The sequence below is a fragment of the Salvelinus alpinus genome, chromosome 9 (assembly GCF_045679555.1).
Source record: "Salvelinus alpinus chromosome 9, SLU_Salpinus.1, whole genome shotgun sequence".
Lineage (NCBI taxonomy): Eukaryota > Metazoa > Chordata > Actinopteri > Salmoniformes > Salmonidae > Salvelinus > Salvelinus alpinus.
The window spans coordinates 74,111,149-74,132,160 of record NC_092094.1 but is presented as its reverse complement, the minus strand read 5'-3'; the positions used below and the strand labels follow the sequence as shown (position 1 = coordinate 74,132,160).

The following is a 21,012-nucleotide window of genomic DNA, read 5'->3' as shown; positions in this document are numbered from 1 at the left end:
CATTAGGCTCTAGATCTTGGAACTACACTGAACAAAAATAGAGACGCAACAGGAAACAATTTCAAAGATTTTACTGAGTTACAGTTCATTTAAGAAAATCTGTCAAGTGAAATGAATCCATTAGGCTCTAATTTATGGAGTTCACATGACTGGGGAATACAGATGCCTTAAAAAAAGTAGGGTCATGGATCAGAAAACGAGCCAGTATCTGGTGTGACCACAATTTGCCTCATGCAGCGCAACACAACTCCTTCGCATAGAGTTGATCAGGCTGTTGATTGTGGCCTGTGGAATGTTGACCCACTCCTATTCAATGGCTGTGCGAAGAGCCTGGATTTTGGCGGCAACTGGAACACGCTGTCGTACACGTTGATCCAGAGCATCCCAAACATGCTCAACGGGTGACATGTCTGGTGAGTATGCAGGCCATGGAAGAACTGGGACATTTTCAGCTTCCTAGAATTTGGTACAGATCCTTGCGACATGGGTCAGTGCATTATCATGCTGAAACGTGAGGTGATTGCGGCTAATGAATGGCACGACAATGGGCCTCAGGATCTCATCACAGTATCTCTCTGCATTCAAATTGCCATCTATAAAATGCAATTGTGTTCATTGTCCGTAGCTTATGCCTGCCCAAACCATGTGGGTATAGAGTTTTTACCTTGTCCTTCTTGTGGTATTTGAACCTAGAACTTATTTTACCTTTTCAGTAAATGTGCATCAGAAATGAATATGCATTGATTCATTAGTATTTGACCGTGTTTCATTATTGAGACATCCACTTTTTAAAGCTGGTAAAGGATGGATTCAGTGACAATGGATGCTCATCACACTTTCTCATTATCTATGTTAATGTTTTTTTTTCTAGACTAAACAATTATGCATAAATGTATCTACATTGACATTTTAAGCCTGTACCCATACAGCGCTGGTGATGGGAACAGTAAAGCATGTCATGTATGGTCATGTTTCCGTGTGTCTCTATTGTGTTAGAGAGGGGATGGGGCATGGCTCTGCCTGCTCATCCATTATTCATGATAGTCAGGGAGGGATGTGGAGCCTAGGCAGCGCTTGTTGATACTCAGTCAGTGTGGGTGAGGGATAGTAATTGAAGAACAGCCATTGCCATTCAGTGCAGTCAAATTGACATTTTCCATAAAAGGTAAGCCCCTCAGTTCTTTGTTAGTTATTTGACTTTGCTCATTGCTATTTGTGAGGCCTGTATAAAATGAAGGCTATTTAGTCTACTTATCTTCTATTTCTTGGTGTTTCTTTGTTGGTATTTTGTTGGTTTCTGTTTTGCAGCGGTGGGGGATGAGGTGAAGTTTTCAACCCCCTCAATCAATACTCTGTGCAGAGAATCCTTGAGGTTTCATTGATTGTTGCCTGGTCACTCATTGTCCATTCTTTTGTGCTGATAGCGGCTGTGCTGCCTCTGATACACATGAGGGTGTGTCAGCAGGTTCATGTTGCCTCAACTGTAAACAAAGGCTCTGTTCAGTTGTGTGTATGAATAATCTGATATGAGAGAAAATAAATCATAGACCTATTTTGTTTTAACAAAGCCTGTTATCTGCTAGCCTTACCATACTTTCTTAGATTTAGCCTATGTCGGCCTAAAGGCAGAGAATTGAGATTGAATCAGATGTATCTATTCAATCTGTCTATGTGCTTAATCTGCTGTTTGGTGACAGACTGATGAAGCCACCCGTTTTCAAAATATGCTTCTTTCTTACATGCTTATATGCTTCTTTCTTTCTTATCATATTACAGGTAGTGTTGAATTTTTTTATTACACATTTTTATGGATTTATGATAATGAAGAATAATTAAGACCTATCTTAACGATCAAAATAGCTTTTTGCTGATGTTAATATATTATGTATAGGCTAATAAAATTATTCATTCAAGTTTTATAGGCTAAATCATTATATTTGTTTAGGCATACATTTTCAGGCTGTGTTGCTAATGAAGGCGTTTCCAGCTCTTTTTGTCTTAAGTGTTGCCATTGGGTGAAATTCATAATTTTGCATAAAATTAGGCACATTTCAGATTGTTTTGTCATTGGGCATACCGCATAATTCTGCAAGTAGACGGCACAACAATCGGTCTCCACTTAGCCAATCCTTGAAAGGTTTCCCCATCTCATTTGTTTGAGTATTTTTCAACTAAATCATGCTATGTAGGCTAAGGCCTAATGATCAACTACAATCCCTTTGCCTCAGACTGAAGCACTGGACGATTAGAATCGCTGATAGTAAAAGGAAATTGGCATTTTAGGCCGAGACCCTGCCCTTGTCCAATAGACAAAGTTAAGAAGGCACAGCACATCCTGACAGTCTAGCCTAAGCAGCAGAAATTGGAGTGCTGTGTATGTCCATAATTGCCAATTAAGTAGACTTTGGGCCTTTTCTTTGCCTTCAATGATGGAGCTCATCTCATTATTGTATTGGGCTGTATTGTTTTGTCTTATAGTCGAACTGTGACTGCTTTGCTCTCATTATTCCTCTACTAGATCTGGAAGACATACTGTAATTCCTAATTAGTTCAGATTGTCAGAAGCATGAATGGGTTCAACATCTTTGCTTCAGGGACAGGGTAATGGGGGCATAGCCTACTGTTATTAGGGATGGCCATTTCATTTTTTTTTGACTGTTTTTTGAGTACTCACATGTTTTATTTTTTATAGAGTACTCGAATGAAAATAGAAAAGATTTTTGGAACTAAAGGCACCCACCGGATTTTTGTTGTTGTTGCGCATTTATCTATACTGAACAAAAATAGAAACGTAACGTGTGAAGTGTTGGTCGCATGTTTCATGAGCTGAAATAAAAAAAATCTCTGAAATTTTCCATACGCACAAAAAGCCTATCAAGAAGCTATTTAAACAATATAAGGCCACTCTAAAATGTGCGGTTGTGTCTCACAACACAATGCCACAGTTGTCTCAAGTTTTGAGGGAGCGTGAAGAGCACACTTCTCTAGCGTGCCAGTGGACATCGAAGGTGAGCATTTGCTCCCTGAAGTCAGTTACGATGTTGAACTGCAGTCTGGTCAAGACCCTGGTGAGGACGATGAGCACGCAGATGAACTTCCCTGAGACGGTTCCCACCGTTTCATCAGCTGTCCGGGTGGCTCTTCTCAGACCATCCCGCAGGTGAAGAAGCCGGATGGGGAGGTCCTAGAATGGCGTGGTTACACGTGGTCTGCGGTTGTGAGGCCAGTTGGACGTACTGCCAAATTCTCTAAAAAGACGTTGGAGGAGGCTTATAGTAGAGAAATGAACATTCAATTCACTGGCAACTGCTCTGGTGGACATTCCTGCAGTCAGCATGCCAATTGCACGCTCCCTCAAAACAACTATGGCATTATGTTGTGTGACACAACTGCACACTTTAGAGTGGCCTTTCATTGTCCCCAGAACAAGGTGTGTACCTGTGTAATGATCATGCTGTTTATTTATTTTTTATTACTCCTTTTTCTCCCCAATTTCGTGGTATCCAATTGGTAGTTAGTCTTGTCTCATCGCTGCAACTCCCGTACAGACTCGGGAGAGGCAAAGGTCGAGAGCCGTGCGTCCTCCGAAACACAACCCAACCGAGCCGCACCGCTTCTTGACACAATGCCCACCTAACCCGGAAGCCAGCCGCACCAATGTGTCTGAAGAAACACTGTACACCTGGCGACCATGTCAGCGTGCACTGCGCTCGGCCCGCCACAGGAGCCGCTGGTGCGCGATGGGACAAGGACATCCCTGCCGGCCAAACCCTCCCCTAACCCGGACGACGTTGGGCCAATTGTGCGCCGCCCCATGGGTCTCCCGGTCGTGAGAGAGCCTGGACTCAAACCCAGAATCTCTAGTGGCACAGCTAGCACTGCGATGCAGTGCCTTAGACCACTGCACCATTTGGAAGGCCTTGATCATGCTGTTTAATCAGTTCCTTGATATGCCACACCTGTCAGGTCGATGGATTATCTTGGCAAAGGAGAAATGCTCACTAACAGAGATGTCCTTGTCCTATTGGGCTCTAGCGAATCCTGGTAGGCCAGGCGCATGCACGCTGACACGGTCGCCAGTTGGACAGTGTTTTCTCTGACACATTGGTGCGGCTGGCTTCCGGGTTAAGCGAGCATTGTGTCAAGAAGCAGCACCGCTTGGCAGGGTCTTGTTTTGGAGGACACAGGGCTCTTGACCTTCACCTCTCCTGAGTCCGTACGGGAGTTGCAGCGATGGGACAAGACCGTAACTACCAATTGGATATCACGAAATTGGGGAGAAAAACTGGTAAAATAAATAAATAAATACTTTTCAAAATTTGCTTATTTAGCATATGGAAAATGTCTGTGGTCTGTTATTTTAGCTCATGACAGGTGGGATCAACACTTCACACTGAACAAAAATATAAACGCAACATGTAATTTCATATATTCAGTCAATAAAAAAGTGCCATTTAAGATTCAAATATTATATCGTTAACCTGATGTGCATCCTGCGCCTGGAACAGTTATTCTCTAGGAGTGGTGCGGCAGGGTAGCCTAGTGGATTAGTAACTAGAGCGTTGGTCTAGTAACCAAAAGGTTGCAAGTTCAAATCTCCGAGCTGACAAGGTACAAATCTGTCGTTCTGCCTCTGAACAGGCAGTTAACCCACTGTTCCTAGGCCGTCATTGAAAATAAGAGTTCCTAACTGACTTGCCTAGTTAAATAAAGGTAAAATAAATAAATAAAAGGCGTGATAATTTGAAAGACTATTTTTTTCAGGGTTACAAACCAAAATCGGTCTTATTTATTCTGCCTGTTCTTTGGAATTTTCTAAATGGATGAACAATTCCACATTGAACATTGCACGGGGATGAATTACTCTGGTGAGTAGGCCTAGGCTTAATGATTCTGATTAAAATACACTCTTTGATGAAGACAAACGTACGTTTTTGCATATTTTCAGTGTGGAACCTGTATGTTTAGGGAGGTTATGGCGTACCAATTCTGAATGGCACTAGCAGTTCGCAAAGTAGGGTTGTCAGTAGTTACCACAGCCACAAAGTCATACATCCCAGCTATTTATACAAGTTATCTTCATAGAATCAGATTTTATACCTAACCCTTAACCACACTGCTAACCTTAAATTAAGAACAAAAAGCTTTTTTTTTCATGAATTTGGGCGATATAGCCAATTTTGACTTTGTGCATGTGGTAACTAGTGACAAACGTAAATTGGCCTAAGCGAGAAAAAAAAATAGACCAGACGCAATTATTCCAAAACTGCAGTTTAGTATTGGAACACATATTTCCCTACTTCAGTCAACCAGTCCATTTTGAATATGTGATAATACAATAAATGTAGCTTGTGTAAACCATCAGTTAGTTTTGATAGGCCTACAGAGCTTGTGCGTACACTCAGCATGTGTGTAGAGGGAGTGGTCAGAACGCAATTGAGCGAGTTAGACACAGATGGGACAAGGGAATTTTGGGAGAAAAACCGTGTGATGCTTGGCATGGTTTCTTTTTTGTTCTGTCTCGCAAATGCACATGCACAAATAGAACACTAGAGTCCAAATAAAATGTAAGTGTTCTTCAAGACAAAATTTAAAGCAAATAGTTTTAAAGTATGGAAAAAAAGATATCTGGTTAAAGATCAAGTTGACAGTTCGTTTGAGTACTTGAATACCCATGCCCATCTCTAACTGTTATTATTATAGTTGCTGTCCAGTCTCATGTCCTCTGCCATACTTATTAGGCCTGTATGAAATGCAAGTGTATTCAGACCCCTTGACTTTTTAGTTAGTCATTCTAAAATGGATTAAATACTTTCCCCCCCTCATCAATCTATACACAATACCCCATAATGACAAAGCAAAAACAAGTTTTGAAATTTTTCAAAATTTATAAAAAAAGATGAAAGTGAAATATCACATTTACATAAGTATTCAGACCCTTTACTCAGTACTTTTGTTGAAGCACCTTTGGCAGCGATTTTTCTTCCATTCTCTGCAGATCCTATGAAGCTCTGTCAGGTTGGATGCGGAGTATCGCTGCACAGCTACTTTCAGGTCTCTCCAGAGATGTTCGATCGGGTTCAAGTCTGGGCTCTGGCTGGGCCACTCAAGGACATTCAGAGACCTGTCTCGAAGCCACTCATGCGTTGTCTTGGCTGTGTGATTAGGGTCGTTGTCCTGTTGGAAGGTGAAGCTTCGCCCCCAGTCTGAGGTCCTGAGTGCTCTGGACCAGGTTTTTATCAAGGATCTCTGTACTGTGCTCAGTTCATCTTTCCCTAGATCCTTACTAGTCTCCCAGTCTCAGCCGCTGAAAAACATCCCCCCAGCATGATGCTACCACAACCATTTATTTTATTTGTATTTATTTTATTTAACCTTTATTTAACTAGGCAAGTCAGTTAAGAACAAATTCTTATTTACAATGACAGCCTACCCTGGCCTAACCCGGGCGGCGCTGGGCCATGCTTCACCGTAGGGATGGTGGCAGATTTCTTCCAGATGTGACGCTTGGCATTCAGGCCAAAGAGTCAAAGAGTTCAATCTTGATTTAATCAGATTAAATGTTTCTCAAGGTCTGAGAGTCATTTAGGTGCCTTTTGTCAAACTCCAAGCGGGCTGTCATGTGCCTTTTACGAGGAGTGCTTCCGTCTGGCCACTCTACCATAAAGGCCTGATTGGTGGAGTGCTGCAGAGATGGTTGTCCTTCTGGAAGGTTCTCCCATCTCCACAGAGGAGCTCTGTCAGTGACCATTGGGTTCTTGGTCACCTCCCTGACCAAGGCCCTTCTTCCCCGATTGCTCAGTTTGGCCGAGCGGCCAGCTCTAGGAAGAGTCTTGGTAGTTCCACATTTCAAGTCTCATAGCAGAGGGTCTGAATACTTATGTAAATAAGGTATTTTTTAAATATATTTTTTTATAAATTTGCAAAAATTTCTAAACCTGTTTTTGCTTTGTCCATTATGGGGTATTGCGTGTAGATTGATGAGGGAAATAAGGCTGTAACGTAAGAAAATGTGGAAAAAGGGAAGGGGTCTGAATACTTTCCGAATGCCCTCTGTCTGCACTGCTCACTGTTTGCTTCTACCAAGTTGAACTTCTGATAGCATTTCATAGCTCAAAGAAATACCATCCTTTTGAAACAGAAAACAGTGAGTGGACAACAAACATTCCCTTTATTTGTACTGCTTGGCTTAGGGCCTATTTACAGTCATAATCCATGTATTTATTTTATTTAACTAGGCATGTCAGTAACACATCCATAACACATTTAGAAGCATTTTGACCAGTGGAGGCTGCTGAGGGGAAGACGGCTCATAATAATATCTGGAACAGCACAAATGGAATGGCATCAAACACATGGAAACCATGGAAACCATGTTTGATGTATTTTATACCGTTCAACCTATTCAACTCCAGCCATTACCCACGAGCGAATCCTCACTAATTAAGGTGCCACCAACCTTCTGTGATTTTGACTGACAATTTAACTAAAACATCAACTTGTGGTTGTTGACTCATGTATGAAGGTGCTTTCTAGCCAATGGCTTATTAATGTGTTGTGTTGTCCTTATGACAATGTGCTTCAAATATGTCCAGCCAGCTTTGACTGTGCCAGGTTTATGTGTACATAGGCTAATAACCCCTCTTTGTGTGTCCTAGTCACGGTGGTGAGGCGTAGTCATGGACACCACCACCTCGCTGAAGATGACCACTCTGGCCATCCAGAGCCTGTTCAGCTACGTTGAGGAGGACAACGTGCCGGCCATAAAAGCCCACCTGGACAAGTTCAAAGAGGTGGACAGCAGGAGCGAGGTGAGTCAATGACCACTGGATACTAGGCATTGCATGTAACACAGTAAACATACAAATGAGAGTTAACATAAACATCTAAATAAGTACTAGGCTAATTTGTTTAGCCAGATTTTGCTATAAAAGTGATGGTCCAATTAAATCAGTGCTCAGGTAACTCTTATGTGATTAGTGACCGTCTCTCTGTCTCTGTCTCTGTCTCTCTCTCCCCCCTTCAGAATGGTCAGACTTCTCTGATAGTGGCATCGGAGCAGGGCAGCATAGAGATAGTCCAGGAGCTCATCAGGAGAGGAGCCAACGTCAACCTGGACGACGTGGTACACACACACACACACCACACTTAAAACAAATGGTAGCTAGACAATGGGTTTGAGGGTTGCTGTCACATGAGTTTTAGACCTAGGACTTTTCCAACCACAACCACACACACCTATGCTCAGGACAGGGAGAATAAGTCTGCTGGGAACACATAATATTTCGGTCGCTCAAGGTACATAGTAAAAACCATTGTCCAACCCTAAAATGCACCATGATGCCAACAGAATACATTACCGCACAAAGTTAACATTTGGTCTCCACTGCCCGATAAGCCCTTAGTGTCCAGCATGCTGAACTCACCACACTGTGGGTTAACACAGAGCCCCATAATGAGCACCTGTAGAATGCCTCAGGCCTCTGTTAAAGTAAATTACAGGGTGTAGAGCTGCTGTCTCCATCAACACACCCAGCCTCAACCTCTTACTAAACCTCATAGACACACACTCCGACTCTCACTACACCAGACTGAGTGAGACGGACCAGACCTGGACACCGCGTCTCTCTCTATCTCTCCTTTGCTCTCTGTTCTCTAACTGACGCGCTTTCTCTGTCACCTCCACCCCGCGTCCATGAGCACCTGGTACGACCAGCTGGTAGGTACAGCACTGTGGAGCGGACTAATACAGACCGGCAGCCCTCTGATTGGTGGTGGTCCACGGCGACATGATTGGAGTTTCCGTGGTGACCAAGTGTAACCCCTGTGTTCTGCCCGTCAACAGGACTGCTGGACGGCACTTATCTCAGCGGCTAAGGAGGGCCATGTGGAGGTGGTGAAGGAGCTGCTGGCCAACAATGCCAGCCTGGAGCACCGGGACATGGTGAGAGAGGAGGGTGGGCACTGGGTACAGGGTATTGGGCAAGGACATTGCAGAGTGGACACTAAAGTAAACACTGGGCAACATGAAGTAAAGCTTTTGTACCTGTGTGTAACATTTCTCTCGAAGGACTAGTTTGATTGAAAAAGTGAGGATAAACGACAAAACAAAAAGATGAAAGGGGGATTATTTTAGATTGGACCGTCTTATCTGGATGCGTTTTCAAAAGCGTTCAACCTTCTGGGGTGAATAAAGGTCACCTACAACTCTGGCACAGCAGTCATTGATGGTGGCCATTGGGTATTTCGTATGAGAGCTACAATACAGTACAATACTTGCTTTATTGGTCCATTTGCACTAAAATTCATATTTTCCTTGCTGTCACAATACCCAACACACACACACACACACACAGTAGAAAGAGTCTATTCATATTCTTCCTCTACTGTCTTGTCTGACTGCAATCCATTCCAGGCTGCTTTGAAGTGATTTATCCATTAGCTTGGGATGCGATTCCATTACCTCCAATATAATCTCTTCCATTTTGTAATAATTGCATTTACTGAGCTCTGGATGTCCGGAGTACATTAACCTGGGATATGGTTAATATCTGTAATACAAACCTCTCAGTGGCAGAAGCCTACTTCACATCCTATCTATCTGCAGCTCTGTGTATATTCACAGTTTAGTTTAGGTTATTCAAAATGCCTTGTTTTTGCACTTCTGCATGTTTCCCGGAGGGGTAAAGATCATGTAGAAAAGACTAATTACAGTGTTTGTTCATTGTGAGTGTCATGACCAAAGCTTTTGCCTTCTGAAATGTGCTTTTTCCATTTCATATTTTGAAGTCAGTGGACTGGTTCTAGTGTAAGGTGAGTCAGGCAATCAATCATGGCTGTGTTGCGTGTCAGTTCGGAACAGTTTCTGCATATGTTATGACGACTTTTTGTGACATTATGTGGCTATTTTTTGTTAGTACGTTTTGGACTTCGGCAAGAGATTTTTCGGCTGTTCAATATTTTTTTCTCGGGGGAAGCCAAAGTCGCTAGCCGACGTCGGCGACTGGTCAACAGTAGGATTCTTCAATGAAGTGCCTGTCATTCAACGAGAGATGACTCATCCTCTTGCATATTTTTTCACTTGAGAATTATTGCACCAAACATCTTAGTCAGATGGAAAATCTCCTCGGCAAAAACATAAAAATTTAATACAGATTTATTGAGTAATCTTGGATTCATTCGGACTATTTTGAGGAAGTGCATACCGGCTACGGTGTCTCAAAATGGACATACATTTTCATTTTTTGGGGGTAATTTTTCTAGCGAAGATCTTTTAAGGGAGTATGCGAGCAGACTCGTGTTCCAAACCTCTTAGGCGCCAGCCGAACTGAAGCATGCTGACGCCTTAAGCCACCCTGGTGCCAGCCTGTCTGTACTAATAACAGGATTAAACCCACTGTTTGGCTATGTGCATGTCGTGCTCTATGACATCATGACATCATACAGAAGATGACTGCTCTACCTCTCCCTGGCACTGTGGGAATTGTGGCAATAGCCACTAACTATACATGTCACCACTTCCCATTTAAAGTGTGTGTGTGCGCCTGTGTGGTTTACTGTACAGGGGGGATGGAGTGCCCTCATGTGGGCTTCCTATAAGGGTCGTGGGGAGGTTACCCAGCTGCTGCTGGAGAAAGGAGCTTGCCCCAACATCACTGGCCAGGTACACTGCTACTATTCCTATCTAAAGAGCTTTAGACCTTGTATTCATTCTCAAATTAAAGAATATACTGTCATTAGGTCAATCATTTGTGTATTTCAGAATGAGTTAAATATGCTAATGCCTGTCCTTACAGTACAGCGTCTACCCCATTATCTGGGCGGCTGGACGAGGCCATGCTGATATAGTGCATCTCCTGATTCACCACGGAGCTAAAGTCAACTGCTCTGACAAGGTAAGCACTCACCACTGGTCCTGTGTTCAATTTGTCTTCTATAAAAATGCCAGAAAAGTAATGATTTTAAAAAATGACCCTACATTCGGTGTTTCAATAGTCATCAACGCTGTCTCTTTCTTCTTTTCTCCCCTCCCCTGTTCTCAGTATGGCACTACCCCGTTGATCTGGGCAGCCAGGAAGGGCCACTATGACAGTGTGATACACCTGCTGGTCAACGGGGCCGATGTGGACCAGGAGGGAGCGGTAAGTGGACCTCCCCACTCTCGTTAAAACCTCATTGCACAAGGCCTGAGCGGATCACACACACAATGGGCTCAAGCAAGCGTCGGTTCACTCTAAAATGTATTTATCTATTTTGTCTTGGGGGGGGGGGGGGGAAATGTATGATTATTCACAAATGCATTGTCAGAGGTTTTTGTCATACGTTTGACTACACACTCTTTAAAATAAGGCCTTATCTGACGAGTCAGAGCCTTGTCCGTATAGATATCCATTCATTCCCGTTCATCGTGAAGAAATAGGCTTTAGCTGCCATCCATGAAAGGAAACACTATGGTGAAATGACAAAAACCTGACTGTTTATCTCCCTCTATCAGAATTCCATGACAGCTCTGATCGTGGCTGTGCGGGGTGGTTTCAATGAGGTGGTGAAGGAGCTTCTGAAGAGGAACCCCAACGTCAACATGACAGACAAGGACGGCAACACGGCCCTGATGATCGCTGCCAAGGAAGGCTACACTGAGATAGTCCAGGACCTGCTGGACGCTGGCACCTACGTCAACATACCAGACAGGGTAGATGACCATCACCAACCTCTAAAGATGAGCTGAAATATTGCCCTGATAATTCTGACAATAAACAGTAGAGTCCAGACAGGATTACATCAACCTGAATGATAATGGTCATGCTATATGGATAAATGTGCTGATGGTAGCACGTATCGTCCGCTCCTCTGCAGTATAACCCATCTTTTCTGTTGTGTGGTGATTGAGTTTGTGTTCTCTGTATAGAAAGCCTGTGATGTTTATTTTGTGTGTCACAGAGTGGGGAGACAGTGCTGATTGGAGCAGTGCGAGGGGGACATGTGGAGATTGTCAGAGCACTTCTAAACAAATATGCCGACATTGACGTCAAGGGACAGGTAGGAGTCCCCTCCCCACTCAGACAGTCCCAGCAAAATTCTTGCTTGGGAATTTGCTCATTGCTAAGAAACTATTTTTGTTTCTTTTTGACAATTTTTTTTCAATTAAAACAATCACAGTAAGGTACTTAATTGTTACCCAGAAATGATTTGATATTGAGATAAAAAACCGCTGCATTGGACCTTTAACATCTCTGGTCTATCATCATGCCAATTTATTAGGGCACACCGTAGCAAAATGTTTTACAACGGAAAACAAAAACAAGCGTTTCTTATTGGATATGTTCAGGTAGTCCCTCCCTGTTTCTGTCAGGTTTCTTCCGTTTGGTGCCTAATGAATATGACCCTGTTCTCAACCGTGTAAAACAGGATAGTAAGACTGCCCTCTACTGGGCAGTGGAGAAAGGGAACGCCACCATGGTGAGAGACATCCTCCAGTGCAACCCGGACACTGAGAGCTGCACCAAGGTAAGGAACAGCCACAGCTGCTGTAAATAAATGAACAGTCATTTTATAGCACTGTGACAAATTCCTCTCTTGTCAACATCAACATTGTGATAAAGTTGTGACGGTTTTAAAAACGAGTGTGATTAGTGTTGCAAATGTTCATTTGCTTGCTTCTATTCTCACCAATCACTGTTCTTGGTCTGAGATGATGGTGATCTGTGTTTCAGGATGCAGAGACCCCTTTGATCAAAGCCACCAAGATGAGGAAAATTGATATAGTGGAGCTGCTCCTGGACAGAGGGGCCAAGGTGGCTGCTGTGGACAAGGTACTGTACAAACACGACATATAGAGCCTAGCATATGTCTTTAGAATATCACCACAGCTTCTGTATTCGAGCCAGTGTCTGACGTGTGACCGCCAAATATATATCCACATTGTGCAATCCGATTCTTCTACCTTACTTTACTCTACTTTAATCATCTCTCTCTTCTCCTGTCCAGAAAGGCGACACGGCCCTTCACATTGCCATCAGAGGGCGGAGCCGCAAGCTGGCTGAGCTCCTCCTGAGGAACCCTAAAGATGGCCGCCTGCTCTACCGCCCCAATAAAGCCGGCGAGACGCCCTACAACATCGACTGCACCCACCAGAAGAGCATCCTCACTCAGATCTTTGGAGCCAGTGAGACATAATACTCAAATCACATAGACATGCATATAGTGCACAAGAGTACTCTAGGGTTGTATTTTAGCCTGTTATTATGAATGAAATTGTAATACCCAACTGGTATTATTTAAAACATCTTTTAATATGAATCATTACTTTTAGCTCTTTCAATCTTGTTTAGGAAATTAGATTTGGAAGTATTGCTGTATTTCTCAAGTGATGACCACTCACACTCTCCCCTCTCTCTCCCTCTCCCCCTGTCTCTCAGAGCACCTGTCTCCCTCTGAGTCTGACGGTGACATGCTGGGGTATGACCTGTACAGCAGTGCCCTGGCAGACATCCTCAGTGAGCCCACCATGCAGCCTCCTATCTGTGTGGGCCTGTACGCCCAGTGGGGCAGCGGCAAGTCCTTCCTGCTCAAGAAGCTGGAGGGTAAGAGAGGAATATCACTAGGGCTGTTCTTTTGCTAGTGTCCCACGGCTCTCATTTAAAAATAATTAGGCTTTTAACCTCTCAATAAACAACAGCAATATGAATCTAAAAGTGAATATGTCAGCCCATTTTAGTCATGTTCTGTACATAAGCTCTGTAAAATGAGCTTCCTTTTTCTCATTACCAGGCTGTCTGCCTTAGTGCCTCATTTGTAGTTTCCTGTGTAAGGCAGGAACCGCTAGGTCCTACTCATTTTCACTTGCCTATTATTTTTGTATCACCTCTCTCTCCTCCAGATGAGATGAAGACATTTGCAGGCCAGCAGATTGAGCCTCTGTTCCAGTTCTCGTGGCTGGTGGTGTTCCTGTCCCTGCTGCTGTGTGGTTCTGTAGCTCTGGTCCTGGGCTTCACCGTCGACCCCCGCCTGGCCATCGCTGTCTCCCTCAGCCTCCTCACCCTGCTCTACGTCTTCTTTGGTGAGGAACACTAGAATAGAGTAGAACGGGATGGAGGAGAATGAAATGGGTAAACAAAAAACTCTGGGCCTGGGGTTTCCTGCAGTTAAGGAGAGTTGCATGTATTACATCACTAGAGGGCGCCTTGGGTCTACGTTTCCAGCGATCTTACAGCGTTTTGCTACATGCAACTGCATTTTTCACGTTCTACCCACTGGATGTCATCATAGGTAGGGGAAAGTCTGATGGTCAATCAGAAATGTGATGTATTCTTTTCTCTCACTCCCTGCAGTGTTGGTGTACTTCGGGGGTCGTCGTGAGGGGGAGAACTGGAACTGGGCGTGGGTCCTCAGCACCCGTCTGGCCCGCCAGGTGGGCTACCTGGAGCTGCTTCTCAAACTCATGTTTGTCAACGCCCCCGAGCTGCCAGAGCAGACTACCCGTGCCCTGCCTGTCAGGTATTACACACGCATACATATCTTGACGTGAACGACCTTCAATAGAAAAAGTATATTCTAGAAACCTTGCCTGTGTGTGTGTGTGTGTGTGTCAGGTTCTTGTTCACAGACTACAACCGTCTGTCCAGTGTGGGAGGGGAGACCAGCCTGGCAGAGATGATAGCCACCCTGTCTGATGCCTGTGAGAGGGAGTTTGGCTTCATGGCCACCCGCCTCTTCAGGGTGTTCAAGAACGAGGAGAACCAAGGTACTATGTTTGTCTTCACTTTGGATATCCTTTATAACCTTGCCGTATTACCTCTGTCTTTAATACTGTATATTTAGTGTACAGCAGGCCTCGAATTTCCCTGCGGCCCCCTTGTGTGGGCGTTGTGCCCCCCTGGGCTGAAATATAATAATTATAATTCCTATTACTCTCAGGTATCTCAATTCTTAATAGCCAATGCCTGTCAGGTGATCGGGTCCTTATCACAGGCCTCGCAGCCTCGAAGTACAAGTGAAGACAGACACATCGGGATGCAACGGTGCACGTCGTTCTTATGGAATTCCGAGGTGCACGTAGAAGAACTGTTCACGTTTACTTTTCCTCAGCCAACAGGATGAGTAACAAACAGCAAAAGCACGAGACTATGTCAACCTACTATCAACCTATTCTATTGGTCAGCTTGTCATTCTGTGCTAGAAATAAATCTTCCAAACAGAATCTGGGACAGTTGTGGGACGATAGATTCCAAATTCATACAACCAGTACATCAAAAAAACTTTTAAAAGCAATGAAGCTGATGCAACAGATCAGAACATTTAGCTTAACATTTTGATAAACTATTACTTCATCACATTATAAGCGCAGCAATGCGCACACAGCAGTAGGCTATGCAGTGCATTCAGAAAGTATTCAGACCCCTTCCCTTTTTCCAAATGTTATGTTGCAGCCTTATTCTAAAATGCAAGCAGTTTCATGTGACAAAGATGAAAATATCCATTAGAAATGTAGAAAGATCTAAAGATGCAACAACTTGCATGGGTTGCTAATATGACTATGTATTTGGCTGCTGGACAGTAAAAAAAAGTTGATTTTGAAAACCAATAGAACGAGAGCCTACTGCTTTCGTGTTAAAATAATTCCCTCAATATCAGAATTTGGCTAGGCTACTTTGAAGTAAGGTAAGACATGACTCATACGTTTTTTGTTTTTTACCTCTCTTGGGTACGTGAGACGTTAGCGTCCCACCTCTTCAACAGCCAGTGAAACTGCCGGGCGCCAAATTCAAATACAGAAATACTCATTATAAAAATTCAGAAAACAAAACATATTTTACATAGGTTTAAAGATGAACTTCTTGTGAATCCAACCACGGTGTCAGATTTAAAAAATGCTTTACGGCGAAAGCATACCTTACGATTATTTGAGAACATAGCCCACTAGACAATTCATTACAAACAGTAACCAGACAAGTAGAAGAGATAAAATTAATTGTTTACCTTTGATGATCTTCATATGGTTGCACTCAGCAGACATTCAATTACTCAATAAATGTTCCTTTTGTTCGATAAAGTCTCTTTATATCCAAAAACCTCAGTTTTGTTCGCGCGTTTTCTTCAGTAATCCACAGGCTCAAACGCAGTCAAAACAGGCAGACAAAAAATCCAAATTGTATCCGTAAAGTTCATAGAAACATGTCAAACGATGTTTATATTCAATCCTCAGGTTGTTTTTAGCCTAAATAATCGATAATATTTCAACCGGACAATAACGTCGTCAATATAAAAGGTAAACAAGACTCTCGGTCGCGTGCATGAAAAAGCTCTGTGACACTTTAGGGTCCACTCATTCAGACTGCTCTTACTTCCTCATTTTTTAGAATACAAGCCTGAAACAATTTCTAAACACTGTTGACATCTAGTGGAAGGCATAGGAACTGCAATTTGAGTCCTAAGGCAATGGATACTGTAATGGCATTGAATAGAAAACTACAAAACCGAACGACTTCCCGAATTGATTTTTCTCAGGTTTTCGCCTGCCAAATCAGATATGTTATACTCAGACACTATTTTAACAGTTTTGGAAACTTTAGAGTGTTTTCTATCCAAATCGACCAGTTATATGCATATCATATATTTTGGGCCCGAGAAGCAGGCAGTTTAATTTGGGCATGCTTTTCATCCAAAATTCCAAATGCTGCCCCCTACCCTAGAGAAGTTTTAAGTTCCAGTTTCTTTTCTCCAATTTCTCAATGATGGAGACCACTGTGCTCTTGAAATGTTCAACATTTTAGAAATTGTTTTATCCCCTTACCCAGATACAGTATATGCCTCAACACAATTCTATCTCAGAGATCTACAGACCGTTCCTCAGACTTCATGGTATAGTTTCTGCTCTGACATGCACTGTCAACTGTGGGACCTTATATAGACAGGTGTGTTTCTTTCTAAATCATGTCCAAACAATTGAATCGGCCACAGGTGAACTCCAATCAAGTTTCAGTGATCAAATAAAATTTGATGCACCTGAGCTCAATTTGGAGCGTCATAGAAAAGGGGTGTGAATACCTAGATATACTTAGAATAGCTAAATATACTTAGATATTTGTCCCCTCTCCCCTCCCCCTCCAGGTAAGAAGTGGAAGAAGACTTGCTGCGTGCCCAGCTTCATGCTGTTCGTCGTGACGCTGGGCTGCCTGATCACGGCCATGGCGCTGCTGGCCATCTTTAAGGTACCTACACACACTGACACACACACACAAATGTGCACATGCACACATGCACAAGCACACTCACTGTGTCGAGCATCTGCTGTACATGAAAAAACATTTCAACTACTTTTCGTGTGTGGACCTTGTTACATCTATTTAGGTGCAGCGTGAGAACCTTACGGTGAACGCTGTGCTGATCGCCATGGCCAGCGTGGTTGGCCTGGCCCTCCTGTTGAACTGTAAGACCTGGTGGCAGGTGGCTGACTCCGTCCTCAACTCCCAGAGGAAGAGACTGCACAGTGCCGCCAACAAGATGCACAAGCTCAAGAGCGAGGGATTCATGAAGGTAGTGGAAACCCTTTTTAGCACATTTTCAACGTCTTTTCAACATCCTTTCAACGTCTTTTGCTTATAGGGAATACTCTGTTTGATAGGTTCCTCTCCAGTGATATGCAAATGGTGCCGAATCCCTAACTTGAGAATAGATATGTAACTTGAAATTACGCAGCAATGTCGATACAGACTTGAACATGGAAGTTACATGTAGATCAAATTAGTTGATCGAGTTAGGATTTGGCTCATAATGTCGCAAGTTAAATGGTATTCTACAGTTTTAACATGGTTAAGAATAAATACATTATGTTGTTACATGATAGTGTTAGGCATTCAGGAGCTAAATTCCTACTACCGCTATCAAAACAGAGATGAATTAATAGGAAGAGACACATTGTCTGTAGTTATACAGTATGTAGTGGTTGATGGTGTGTGTGTTTGGTTGCTCCAGGTGTTGAAGCATGAGGTGGAGCTGATGTCCAAGATGGCCAAGACCATCGATGGCTTCACCCAGAACCAGACCCGCATGGCGGTCATCATTGACGGCCTGGATGCCTGCGAACAGGACAGAGTGCTGCAGATGCTCGACACGGTTTGTGTGTGTGTGTGTGTGTGCCTTTGCTGTGTGTGCATGTGTGTGTTTGTAACAATGACTGAATAAGACGTTAGTAACAATGGCTAAACACAAAAATGTAGGCTATACAATACTATACACAAAACTCACACTATCCATAACCATTTAGGGTGAAATCATTATCCATGACTCACTGGTCATTACTATTGATGGGGGTGGGGGGGTCGGTACAGTTACATATCGTGATAATATTTTTGACAATATTATATATATACTTTGACTCCAAGTATAGATAAAAAATACATTTAAAAAACACTCTATATACAAAAGTATGTGGACACCCCTTCAAATGAGTGGATTTGTCTATTTCAGCAACACCCGTTGCTGACAGGTGTATAAAATCAAGCACACAGCCATGCAATCTCCATAGACAAACATTGGCAGTAGAACGGCCTTACTGAAGAGCTCTGTGACTTTCAACGTGGCATCGTCATAGTCATAGGATGCCACTTTTCCAACAAGTCATTTCGTCAAATTTCTGCCCTGCTAGAGCTTCCCCGGTCAGCTAAATGCTGTGATTGTGAAGTGGAAACGTCTAGGAGCAACAATGGCTCAGCCATAAAGTGGTAGACCACACAAACTCACAGAATGGGACCGGCGAGTGTTGAAGCGCGTAGCGCAGTAATTGTCTTTCCTCGGTTGCAACATTCACTACCGAATTCTAAACAGACTCTGGAAGCAACGTCAGCGCAATAACTGTTCGTCGAGAGCTTCATGAAGTGGGTTTACATGGCCGAGCAGCCGCACATAAGATCACCATGCGCTACGCCAAGCGTCGGCTGGAGTGGTGTAAAGCTCACTGCCATTGGACTCTGGAGCAGTGGAAACACATTCTCTGGAGTGATGAATCACACTTCACCATCTGGCAGTCGGACGGATGAATCTGGGTTTGGCGGATGCCAGGAGAACGCTACATGCCCCAATGCATAGTGCCACCTGCAAAGTTTGGTGGAATAATGGTCTGGGGCTGGTTTTCATGGTTCGAGCTAGGCCCCTTAGTTCCAGTAAAGGGAAAGCTTAACACTACAGCAGGGAATGACATTCTAAACCATTCTGTGCTTCCAACTTTGTGGCAACAGTTTGGGGAAGGCCCTTTCCTGTTTCAGCATGACAATACCCCCATGCACAAAGCAAGGTCCATACAGAAATAGTTTGTCGAGATCAGTGTGGAAGAACTTGACTGGCCTGCACAGAGCCCTGACATCAACTCCATCAAACACCTTTAAGATGCATTGGAACGCCGACTGCGAGCCAGCTCCAGTCGCCCAACATCCGTGCCCGACCTCACTAATGCTCTTGTGGCTGAATGCCAGCAAGTCCCCGCAGCAATGTTCCAACATCTAGTGGAAAGCCTTCCCAGAAGAGTGGAGGCTGTTATAGCATCAAAGGAGCGACCAACTCCATATTAATGTCCATGATTTTGGAATGAGATGTTCAACCAGCAATGTCCACATAGTTTTGGTCATGTAGTGTACATACAGTGTGTATGTAAGATGGCGCCGGAGAAGAAGGCAGACGTTTTACGTGCCACCAGCCTATTGTGTTTTTTAAAATTTTATTTGCGTTGTTTGTAACTTATTTTTGTACTTATTTTGTACATAATGTTGCTGCTACTGTCTCTTATGACCAAAAATAATTTCTAGACATCAGGACTGCGATTACTCACCACAGACTAGCAGAATCCTTTTTTTTGTTTCGCGACTCTGACGAGCTCGACGTGAAAGATATACTGCTTCCTCAGGAACAGGCCCCAATCCCTGTGATCTGCGTGAAGAGGGGGCGGAGAAAGAGGGGCCGAAAAGCGGGCTGCCTTCTGAGAATTCGTAGGCGATCGAATAAACCCCCACTCCATTCTGCCAGCAAATGTGCAATCCTTGGAGAATAAAATTGACGAGTTACGTGGAAGATTAAACAGCCAACGGGACATTAATAACTGTAACATCTTATGCTTCACGGAGTTGTGGCTGAACAACGACAATATCAACATACTGCTGGCTGGTTATTCGATGTACCGGCAGGATAGAACAGCGGCTTCTGGTAAGACAAGGGGCGGCGAACTATGTATTTTTGTAAATAACAGCTGGTGCACGAGATCTAAGGAAGTCTCGAGCTATTACTCTACCTCTGGCAAGCATCTCATGATAAGCTGTAGACCACACTACCTACCAAGAGAGTTTTCATCTGTATTCTTCGTAGCTGTTTACATACCACCACAGACTGATGGTGGCACTAAGACCGCATTGCATTTTTTATTTTTTTTATTTTACCTTTATTTTACTAGGCAAGTCAGTTAAGAACAAATTCTTATTTTCAATGACGGCCTAGGAACAGTGGGTTAACTGCCTGTTCAGGGGCAGAACGACAGATTTGTACCTTGTCAGCTCGGGGATTTGAGCTGCATGAGCTGTAGTCCACCATAAGAAAATGCTCACCCAGAGGCGGAGCTCCTAGTAGCCGGGGACTTTAATGCAGGGAAATATAAATCTGTTTTACCAAATTTCGATCAGAATGTTAAATATACAATCAAAGAAAAAAATCTCTGGACCACCTATACTCCACACACAGAGACGTATACAAAGCTCTCCCTAACCCTCCATTTGTCAAATCTGACCATAATTCTATCATCCTGATTCCTGCTTACAAGCAAAAATTAAAGCAGGAAGCACCAGTGACTAGATCAATAAAAAAGTGGTCAGATGAAGCAGATGCTAAGCTGCAGGACTGTTTTGCGATGACAGACAGGAATATGTTCCGGGATTCCTCCGATTCTATTGAGGAGTACACCACATCAGTCATTGGCTTCATCAATAAGTGCATCGACGACGTCGTCCCCACACTGACCGTACGTACATGCCC

General features: G+C 43.5%; 1 protein-coding gene across 6 annotated transcripts in view; it reads left to right on the top strand.

The window, feature by feature from the left end:
• kidins220a (kinase D-interacting substrate 220a) overlaps positions 1–21,012 on the top strand; it is a 96,518-nt gene that overhangs the window by 1,286 nt on the left and 74,220 nt on the right. For 3 of the 6 annotated variants that reach the window (XM_071327147.1, XM_071327149.1, XM_071327148.1), the window contains 18 exons: positions 7,659–7,811; positions 8,027–8,125; positions 8,846–8,944; positions 10,565–10,663; positions 10,797–10,895; positions 11,043–11,141; positions 11,495–11,692; positions 11,941–12,039; positions 12,409–12,507; positions 12,714–12,812; positions 12,988–13,165; positions 13,419–13,583; positions 13,880–14,059; positions 14,331–14,496; positions 14,592–14,743; positions 17,110–17,210; positions 17,350–17,535; positions 17,974–18,114. In XM_071327147.1, coding sequence (XP_071183248.1) covers positions 7,680–7,811; positions 8,027–8,125; positions 8,846–8,944; positions 10,565–10,663; positions 10,797–10,895; positions 11,043–11,141; positions 11,495–11,692; positions 11,941–12,039; positions 12,409–12,507; positions 12,714–12,812; positions 12,988–13,165; positions 13,419–13,583; positions 13,880–14,059; positions 14,331–14,496; positions 14,592–14,743; positions 17,110–17,210; positions 17,350–17,535; positions 17,974–18,114 — 2,391 coding nt within the window. In that variant the 5' untranslated portion in view covers positions 7,659–7,679. Of the gene's footprint in view, positions 1–316; positions 414–1,055; positions 1,166–7,658; positions 7,812–8,026; positions 8,126–8,845; positions 8,945–10,564; positions 10,664–10,796; positions 10,896–11,042; positions 11,142–11,494; positions 11,693–11,940; positions 12,040–12,408; positions 12,508–12,713; positions 12,813–12,987; positions 13,166–13,418; positions 13,584–13,879; positions 14,060–14,330; positions 14,497–14,591; positions 14,744–17,109; positions 17,211–17,349; positions 17,536–17,973; positions 18,115–21,012 lie in introns of those variants that run through there. The other 3 variants (XM_071327151.1, XM_071327146.1, XM_071327150.1) reach the window with 2 other exon arrangements.